The sequence below is a fragment of the Octodon degus genome, unplaced genomic scaffold, assembly GCF_000260255.1.
Source record: "Octodon degus isolate 3935 unplaced genomic scaffold, OctDeg1.0 scaffold00048, whole genome shotgun sequence".
In the NCBI taxonomy this organism is placed as follows: domain Eukaryota; kingdom Metazoa; phylum Chordata; class Mammalia; order Rodentia; family Octodontidae; genus Octodon; species Octodon degus.
In genome coordinates, this window is record NW_004524624.1 from 5443666 (window position 1) to 5454151 (window position 10486).

The following is a 10486-nucleotide window of genomic DNA, read 5'->3' on the forward strand; positions in this document are numbered from 1 at the left end:
TGTGTGTGTGTGTGGCCAGCTCAGCCCACCGGGGGGCAGGGCTGGCTGGCATGTGGTGCTGGGGGATTGAACTGCGGTCCCTGTGCTTTGCTAAGCTTGTTCTAAGTAGGTGCTTTAGACCACTGAGCCATCTCACCGCCGCCCCAGCTGTTTTTAAAATTCCAAAGAAAGTCTTGCTCAGGTTGGGCTTGAACTTGCAAGCCTCCTGCTTGTCTCCCAGTGTGTTTGGATCACAGTGTATGTTTGTTTACTAATATCACAAAACATGAGAGTAGTGCCTTGTATGTTACAATGGCTGTATTACTATGTGACAGAAATTTAGCTTTTCTCTTATGGGACCACTGTTGCATACCAAGTGTATAACTGATGAACATACTATTGTTTTAATTTTTTTTTTTTTTTGGCAGAACCAGGGATTAAACTCAGGCCCTTGTACTTGCCAGGTAAGCGCTTGTTCTGCTGAGCCATCTCCCCAGCCCTACTGTTTTAAGACTGGGTCTCACTAAATTGGTAAACTGCCCAAGCCGGGATTTCACTTACGATCTTTGTGCCTCAGCTTCCTGGAGTGCAGGATTTACATGCATGCACTTCCACACCCCGCTTAATATGATATTTTAACATATGTATATGGCATGGACAGGTGAAATTTTATCTTCCTTTCTCCCACTGCTTCCCCACCTCTATCTCTATTCTACATTCAGGTTGACTTTTTTCTTAGCTTCCACATATGTTGTTTGTCTTTTTGTGTCTGGCTTATTTCATTTAATATAATGTCCTCCAGTTCATTCACTTTGCTAAAAAATTACAGAATTTCAAACTTCATGGGAGAATAATATTCCATTGTGTATATATGCCATATTTTATCAGCTCATCTGTCAATGGGCACCTAGACTGATTCTGTATCTTGGCTATTTTGAATAGTGTTAGAGTAAACATGGGCATGCAAGTATCTGGTGTGATTTCATTTTCTTTGGATATATACCCAACAGTGGAATAGGTGGCACATATGGCAGATCTCCTTTCAGTTTTTGAAGAACCTTTGTTCTCCATAATGACTATATTAATTTAATCCTTGCCAAAAGTATATGAAAGTTCCTTCTTGTCTACATCTTTACCAGTATTTGCTATTTTTTTGGTACTATTTTTTCCTTCCACCGAGGAGGTGCACTGTTCTTGGAGGTACTGCAACACCAGGTTGATGTGTGGGGTGGATGGAGCAAGCTCCTATTCCATATCCTAGCTCCAAAGATCCATTTAATATATCGTCCTCGTATAGAGAACATATCAGATACTAAACTGATAAGGATAGATACTACACTTAATTTTAGCCAAAAAGCAGAGAAGTGATGGTACTAGCTATTTTAAGTGGAATGATTTGATTTGCATTTCCCTGATGGCTAATGATACTGATTATAATTGTTGGCCATGTGTATTTGAGAAATGTCTGTTCAGATCATTAGTCCCTTTTTGTATTCAATTTTTTTCTGTATTTAGGACAGGGTCTAAGGGCCTACAGGGTCTCACTACATATACTGGACTTGTAGTAATTCTCCTGTGTGCAGCCTCCCAAGTGCTGGGATCACAGGCGTGTGCCACCACACCCACTCTCCCAGTCTCAATCGCCATCTCAGCATGCTGCCGGGGGGGCGGGACCAACACAGCTCACAGGGGATTGAACCCTGGCCACTGTGCTCTGCCTAAATTTGTAGGGGTTTTTTGGTGTAATATTTTGAAGTTCCTTATATATTCTGGATACTAATTGTTAACTAGTTAGCAAACTTTTTTTTTTTTTTGGTATTTAGCACAGGGTGTACAGGGTCTCATTGTGTAGATCGGACTCCTAGTGATCCTGTTTACAGCCTCCCAAGTGTTGGAATTACAGATACAGGTGCCATCACGCTGTCTCAATAGCCATCTCAGTGTACCCCTGGGGCAGGGGGCAGGCCTGGGGATCCAATTCCTGGCCCCTGCATCTAAGCAGATGCTTTAATCCGCTGAGCTATTTGGCCGGCCCAGTTGGCAAACTTTTTCATCCACTCTATAATTTGTCTTTTTATTGTATTATCTCGTTCTTTTGCTGTTCAGAGGGTTTTTAGGTTGATGTAGCCTACTTCTTCATTTTTGTTTTTGTGTTTTTTTGTCTGTTTTACTTTTGCTTTCAGAGTCCTATACAAAACAGCAACAACAACAACAAAAACACTGCCTGTACTAATTAAATAAAAGTTGTACTTCAATAAGAACTGCTTAGACAATGAAAAGACAATAGGCAGGAAATATGTGGAAATCCTACTGCCAATAAAACACATATCCAGAATATATAAGAAATTCACAATTCAATAATAATACAATTACAAAACGGGCAAGAGACATGAATAGACAGTTCACCAAGAAAGAATACAAGTAGATATAAACACATGAAATGGTGCCCAAAATCATTAGTATTTAGAAAACCACAATGAGGTATTACTAAAACACCCTTTAGAATGGCTACCATTAAAAAGAAAACATTAAAAAAAGAAAGGAAAACAACATATTGGGAAAGAGATAAACTAAAATCCTCATAAATAGAAGAAATGTAAACTGGTAAAGCCATTTTACAGTTCCCCAAAAATGTCAAAGTACACTGGAGCTGGGTGTACTGGTGCAAATCCAGCTACTCACTAGGCTAAGGCAGACGGACTGCAGTCTCAAAATCAGAAAAAATTAAAAAGTGCTCAGTGGTAGAGGAGATACATAACACGCATGAGGCTCCAGGTTCAATACCCAGTACCCCCACTCAAAAGAAAACAGTTAAGACAGAGTTATTACATGATTCAGTAATTCCACTTCTAGGGACATACTCAAGAGAAATGAAAGTCCATACAAAAACTTAAGCATAAACATTCACAGTAGCATTATTCACAAGAGTTCCAAATGTTCACAACTAATGAGTAGATTAACAAAATGTAGCATATCCATACAGTGGATTTTTTTTTTTTTTTGTATCTCAGGGACGGGTCTACAGTGTGTTCAGGGTCTCACTACCAGACTGGACTCGTAGTGATCCACCAGTTTACAGCCTCCCAAGAGTTGAGATTACAGGCACTTGCCACCACGCCCAGTCTCAATTGTTGTCTCAGTGCACCCCAGGGGTGGGGCTGGCAAGGAGGGGGGGGATGATCGGAAACCCCCGGCCCCAGCCCCTGAGCCTGCTTGCAGGAGCTTCAATCCACTGTTATTTGGCCAGCCCTGGAATTCTATAGCAACAAAAAGAAAGTACTAATACAATGTCTTGGTTAACCCCATAAACATATTAACAGAAGCCAAACCTAAAATATATATTGTATGATTCTATTTGTATGAAATGTTCAGACAGGTACATTCATGGAGATAGAAAACAGATCAGTGGCCATCGTGGACACAGGAGCAGGGATTTAATGTGAAGAAGCATAAAAGAACCAAGTGGATGGGGGCCAAGGAGATAGCTCAGTAGGATAAGCGCTTGATTGGCAAACACAAGGATCTGAGTTCAATCCCTGGTTCTACCAAAAAAAAAAAAAGAACCAAGTGGAGTGATGGACATGTTCCACAAGTTGACTATAGTTATGGCTACACATCTCTATACTTTTACTAAAAAATATTGAATGGCCTACGTACAATGGTTGAAAAAATTGTATCTATATATCTATATCTATCTATTTTAATGAGAGTGCCAACCCAGATCGCATATAAGCATGGGAAAAGAGAGAACAAGGAAATGATCTAGGTTTTAACAGTGACATCACATATTTATACACATATAAAGAGACAGATTATTTTTCAGAGCACAGCTGCTGTGTTCTCTCCTTCAAGGTCCAGAGCATGCATTCCTTGTGTACCAAGGTCACTTAATTGTTGTGTTCCCCAATTAGGCATTCTTATTCTCTGCACCATTATATTGGAATGTTATATATTTTGATATCTATAAGCCCTTCCAGTTCAAGGACTGATGCCCAGCCAATTCAGGGAAGAGAACGGGAATCAATGAATGTCTGTCAAACTAATACAATCAAAATTGAGAGGTGGAGACATCTTTGTTCTAAATATGTTTTTAAAGTGATATAGGCACTCAGAAATAGTACGCATATTATTTAGGAGTCAGGCTAGACTTAACTGTTAGATTGGAGAAGTGCACACACAAATTTAAACAGCTCTTCCTGGAATGTCAAAATTCAATTTTATCCTGGGCAGTTTATAGACATATTAAACTTTCCAAGATTAGTCTGCTCAGCAAGCAAGCCATTGAAGAAATCTGATTCCCCTGTAAATACCTGCCAGGATTAGCAGAGAAAACCAAATACAATTCCTGTACATCTAGGTTAGTGTTAAGCAGCTAGCTCTAAGAGAAAGGACTGTTGAAGGGGGTCACACAAGCAGGTCAGCCCGATCTTCCCATTCTTTTAAAAAAAATTTCTCATCTTACCTAGTCTGAGATCAAACACAGCAAGCTGGGACGCTTCAGCCTAGAAACCACAGTGCGTGGCTTTGGGTACAGTTCACCATTAAGTGTGAGACACACAAAAAAACTGGAACAAAAAGCATCTTCTAGGCCACTTTCTCAGACTCCTAGTCCTCATTTTAGAGTAAGATCCCAGCAAGGGGCCAGATACGTAGAAACAGCAGTAAACCAGGGCACAATCACCAAAAGCAGAAGGAACACCTAAGTAAGTGCCTTTCAGATCCCTTCCTTAGCGTAGGGCTTGAGAGAAAAAGCAAGAAACAATGGAGTTGGGGAATTCTGGAGATTAAGACTATGAGAGTCAGTGAGAAATGGTACTTGGCTTGGCTACGGGCACGGCAAAGAAGGTTCAGGAGGTCTCCGCGATGGCAGTCCTAGAGAGACGGGAAATAACCCAAGGTCTGAGCGAGACAGGCCTGGAACATTCACACGCCGGGGTCGCGCTGGGGACTTAAGATACCAGAGTCCTGCAGCTCCTCACACGAGGAGCGGACCGGTGCAGGGGGTGTGACCAGGGCCCCGAGGGCCAGGTCCGCGGTCCCGCTCCCAGCCTACGCCACTCCCAGCGAGCCTGGCAGGCAGGTTAGGGGTTTCAGCTTCTAAGCCCCCGACTCACCTTCCTCCCTCCCCACTGGCTGAGTACTGGACACTGCTTCCCACAGGCGGCGCGCCCTCTCGCGGTCGAAGCGAACCCCGTCCGCTTCCCCGCCCTCCCGCTCTCCCGAGCCGTTGTATGGCCCGGCCCTTCCGCCATCCGCAGCATCCACAGCGCCCAACGCAGGATACTCCATCTTTCCCGCAAGTCCAAGCCGGCAGAGAGCAGCTCCAGTGCCTAGGTATCGCGAGATGTTGAGGAGCAAGGGCACACGGGGGCGGGATGGTGGAGGAAGGGAATTTGTCCTGGCCAGATCTCGCGATATTTGTGCGCTGCAGACAAGTTTGTAGTTCTGGGCCTGAGATTTGTTTTGATTTGCTGCCTTCGCGACTTTCTTGCTTGTGCAGTGTGTTTGAAAACCTGTAATCGTTTCCACAATAAGGGCTCTTCCCTCCGTGACAGGCAAGTGCAATTCTTGGTTCAGGGTTCTCAACTTTGCTCACGGTTAGCCACTGAGAAGTTTACTAGTATGGAGACTAAGGCTTGGATCCTAGAAATGGCTTAGTCAAGAGTTCGTAGTACTAAATGGTAGAGCCAGAATTCCATCATCATGTTGTAATTACTACTAGTCTGAGCCCCGTGAACGTGCCTGATCTCGTTAGTTACTATTAATAAGCATCATTCGTTGAATGCAAGTGTCAATCCCCAGTTCAGATTGTCCCTTAAACACTAGACCCATATATCCAGTGCCCATGCGACCCTTGTGCTTGGACGGCTAACAGGCTTCTCTAACGTTAAATGACAAACACAAAATTTTATCTTCTAACTCCAGACCTTCTCCTCTCCCAGTCTTTTGAAATTACTATCTTCTGTCTAGGGTTTTTTTTTTTTTTAATTTTATTTTTATTTTCTTTTATCATAGTAGTATCCTCTCTGGTCCCTTCCCTAATCCTGCAGGTATTCCCAGCACTAGAGCAGCAGGGACTGTCCTGTATCAAGTCAGACCATGATATACTTATGCTCTACTTCTTCAGTGGCTTATCCTCCTTTTAGCCGAAGACTTTACTTAGACCAAAAAGGCCTTATACAGTCTGATTTCCCTTAACTTATTTTTTTATTTTTTTGCGGAACCGGGCATTGAACTCAGGCCCTTGTGCTTGCCAAGCAAGCATTTATTCTACTGAGCCATCTCCTCGGCCCCTCCCTTAACTTCTACGACCCCATTTAATGTGTTACTCAGTCCTCAACCCTTAATTTTTTTTTTTTTTTTTGTGCTACCTGGGGGTTGAACTCAGTACCTTGCACTAGCCAAAAACCCTTAATTCTTGTCCCAGTGACCTAGAATATATTTCTCCCATATATCACAATGACTGTTTCTTCTCTTAGCTCCCTCCCACAGTCTGCTGTAGTTCCTTTCCTTTCCTGCCTTTTCTCCTTAGCATTCTCATGGATAGCATGCTTCGGTTTTAATCTTGCTTATTGTTTATCTTCCTATTGGAAAACAAGTTCCAGTGAAGTACAGATTTTTGTCTACTTAATAGCTACGTCCACAGCACCTTGAAATAGAGCCTAGATCTTCCTAAATACACACAAAATATTTGTTGAATGAAGCTTGTGGGCTGGAGAGATAGCTCAGCAGTCTAAATGCCTGCCTGGTAAACTCAAGGACCTGGGTTTAATCTCTGGTTCCACATGCTGTGCTGGCTCCATCCTAGGTGAGCTGAACCACCTACTCAGACTGGGTGTGGCAGTTTATGCTTGTAATCCCAGCTCTGGGGAGTCTAAAACAGGAGGATCACTACGAGTGAGAGCTATGTATGGAGACTGTACCGAATACATAAAATGAATGAAGCTGTGATTACCTCTTTGAATCTCATTTATTAAAATATTTATTGAGAGGTTATTATGAGCCAGATGATATTTGGGGCACTGGAATACAGTGGTGAACCAGCGGAGATAAACACATAAGGTCTAATATTTTTATGAGTGTACTTTTATTACTGTAATAGAGAAAAATATAATTCAAAAGTTAAGATAGGGGCTGGTGAGATGGCTCAGTGGTCTAAAGCACATACTTAGAACAAGCTAAGCTAAGCAAAAGCACAGCGACCGCGGTTCAATCCCCAGCACCACATGCCAGCCAGCCCCCGACCCCTGGTGGGCTGAGCTGGCCACACACACACACACACACACACACACTAAATTTTAAAAAAAAGTTAAGATAAAAAGTGTTAAGGAGTGGCCAAAACAAGGAAGCCTCAGGTGAGTTATGAGGGAAAACATTAGGGTGTTCAGGAAAAGAATCTGAAGAAATGACTTTTGTGCTAAGACCTAATTGAAGAAGAAGGAGTGTCTGTGCAAACTGCTGGGAAGAATGTTTTAGGAAGAGACAGGAGTGAGCTGATATGTTGGAAGAGCAGGAAGAAGGGAAGAGTGGTAGGGGAGGTCAAAGACAAAGAGATTCTTCTTTTTTTTTTTCCGTGACCAGGGACTGAACTCAGGCCCTCACGCTTGTCAGGGAAGCACTTAGTCTACTGAGCCATCTCCTCGGCCTGAGATTATTCTTTCTTCTTGACATCACCCAGATCACCAATGTACTCTACTCATCTATACCACAAATATTTATTTTGTATGGTAGGGTTTTTTGTTTGTCTTTTGAGACAGGGTTTCACAATGCTTTTCAGGTTGGACTTGAACTCACTTTGTAGCCCAGGCTGGGCTAGAACTTGCATTGTTTCTCCTGCATCAGCCTCCTGAGTCCTGAGATTACCATGCACCACCATGCCAGGGCTCTTGGTGGTCTTATCTGGAGGGATACATTGCATGATGTGAATAGATGCATGGAACTGAGATAGTACTGAACTCTAGATGTACTATGTTTTTGTCTCTGAATACATAAAGTTTAGCTGACATGGTGGCACATCCAAATTGGAGTTCAGCTAAATGTTTTTTCTCTCAGAATAATGGGCTCTGCCAGCTGGATACAGGCAACAAATAATAAATTAATGTTTTGTTTAAAAGTTAGAGGAAGTAAAATTTCCTTGCAAGACAAAATGTATCAACTTCTGTTGGAAGCTTCTTTTGTTCATTGAAGTTGATTTGTGTGTGTGTGTGTGTGTGTGTGTGCGCGCGCGCGCATTTTTAGGGAAAGGTCTATAGGGTGTTTAGGGTTTCGCTACTAGATCAGACTTGTAGTGATCCGCCTGTTTACAGCCTCCTAAAACCTGGGATTACAGACATGCGCCACCATGCCCAGTCTCAATTGCCATCTCATTGTGCCCTGGGGGCGAGGCTGGCTCAGCAGGCCCAGGGATCGAACCCCAGGGCCCTGCACCTGCTTGCAAGCTCTTTAATCTGCTGAGCTATTTGCCCGGCCCTTTGAAGTTAATTTTTGATAAGTCATTTTATGGAATTAAAACATTGACACGAAGAATGCACAGGGGCTGGGGAGATAGCTCAGTGAAATAAGTGCTTGCCTGACAAAAGCAAGGTCCTGAGTTTGATCCTTGGTGCCACCAAAAAAAAAAAAAAAAAAATGCATAAACTATAAACATCTTTCATAACCAGTGTTCAAATGTGGATACCCTCATGAGCTTCCTCAAGATCATGGGTTTTATGGTTTGTGTTTAGTTATCCCCTCAAAGCCTCATGCAGTCATAGGTGGAGCTTTTCAAAGATGGCTGATTCTAAAGTGTGTGATACTGGGATTAAACAGATGGGTTTGGCACATGTGGAACTGGGAATTGAACTCAGGCCCTTGCACTTGCCATTGAAGCACTTATTCCAGTGAGCCATCTCCCCGGCCCCCTGATTTTTTTTTTTTTAAAGTGGATCGAAGCAGTGAATTTTAAAACAAAGAAAGCAGAACTAGAATATCTAAATTTTTTAATCCTTTCTTTACAGGTTACTAGATCACTTTTGATTAAGAAAACTGTAGAAAGTTAGTAACTGCCATAAGTGAAGGCCAGGTGGTGGCACACGTCAATTTTCCACTGAGTCCTGCTTTGTGGAATGTGTGAAGACACTGCTGGGGGTCTCTGCTCACACTTGCTGGAATCATTTGTGGCAGATTTTAGTCCACAGGTCACTTTTCCCCATATTTCTTTGTGAACTCTTCAGCATTCTTAGAGAACTTTTTATGGTCCTTAAGAGTATCCTTCAGCTGGAGCTGGTGCTCAGGCTGAGGGTCATTCACCAGTGCTATGAGGGACTGCATTAGTTGGTTGATCTAGGTTGCTGGCTTCCAGTTCTCAGCACTAATTACCAGCAGGCAAGCTTGCCCTTTTTCATCAATGTTTGGTTGATCTTTTGTTTTAAATGTGGTCTTCAGTGGTTTGAATGGATACTGTGCTGTAAAGTTGATTTCAATTCTAAAGGCACCCTTATCCTATGGAGGGTTGTCAGGAACAATAAGCCTTTGTCAAGTCAATAAATTAGCTTCATCAACCTGGATGTTACAGTTTTTCATTCCACATTTGTGGATTTCTTCAAGCTCTTTCATCAGCCTTCTGCTGGCCGCCATCTTGGATCTGGTGCTGCTGCTTTCCCAGAGTAACTGCTCTGATCTTTATAATTTCCTCCCTCATCAAGCTTTGTGTTTGACTTGCTGTTATTTTTCTAGAAGCTTGAGGTTGAACATTAGTTTATTGAGGTTGCTGTCTTTCTGGCGTGTGCAATTACTACTATATATTTCCTTTGTAGGCCTGCTTTCATTGTGCTGCATAAATTCTAGTTGTCATATCTGCATTATTGTTTAATTGTAGACATGGTCTAACTGAGTGTGGTGGTGCATACCTGTAATTCCAGCGCACAGGAGGCAGAGGCAGGAAGATTGTTGCGAGTTTGAGATCAACAAGGGGTATACAGTGAGTTCAAGGCTAGCCTGAACTGTGGTGTGAGACCCTGACTTAAAAAGACAAAAGAAAATTCTTTATGTAGAAACTGTCTAGCTTCTTCTTTAATTTCATTTGTAGCCCATTGGTTGTTCAGGAAGGTATTATTTAATTTCCATGTGTTTATGTAGTTTCTTTTGTCATTGATTTCTAATTTCATTACAGTATGGTCTGATAATATGCATGGGATAATTTTGATACTTTTTAATTTACTTGTTCTGTGTTTTATGAGCATGTTCATAGCATGTTCTGTGAGCTAGTTTATGATCTATTTTGGAGAAAGTTCCATGTGCAGCAGAGAAGAATGTGTATTTTGTTGTTGGGTATAACACTCTGTAGATATCTATTAAACCCATTTGTTCAAAGGTTTGGCTGAACTCTGATATTTCTTTTTGTTTTTGTTTCTACTTTTTTTTTTTTTTTTTTTTGGAACTGGGTATCGAACTCAGGCCCTTGCGCTTGCCAGGGAAGTGCTTATTCCACTGAGCCATCTCCTCAGCCCCTCTGATATTTCTTTGTTGT

The 10486-nt window shown here is 42.2% G+C and overlaps 1 protein-coding gene and 1 non-coding gene across 4 annotated transcripts in view; both read right to left on the reverse strand.

Annotated features, from left to right (window-relative positions):
• Znf346 (zinc finger protein 346) overlaps positions 1-5292 on the reverse strand; it is a 45668-nt gene extending 40376 nt beyond the window's left edge. For 2 of the 3 annotated variants that reach the window (XM_023716580.1, XM_023716579.1), the window contains exon 1: positions 5094-5270. In XM_023716580.1, coding sequence (XP_023572348.1) covers positions 5094-5268 — 175 coding nt within the window. In that variant the 5' untranslated portion in view covers positions 5269-5270. Of the gene's footprint in view, positions 1-5093 lie in introns of all 3 variants that reach the window. The other variant, XM_004632285.2, reaches the window with a different exon arrangement.
• Positions 1158-1348, reverse strand: LOC111817089. The gene has a single exon (XR_002821361.1). It is a non-coding gene; the product is annotated as a U2 spliceosomal RNA (small nuclear RNA).
• Positions 5293-10486: the final 5194 nt, after the last annotated feature.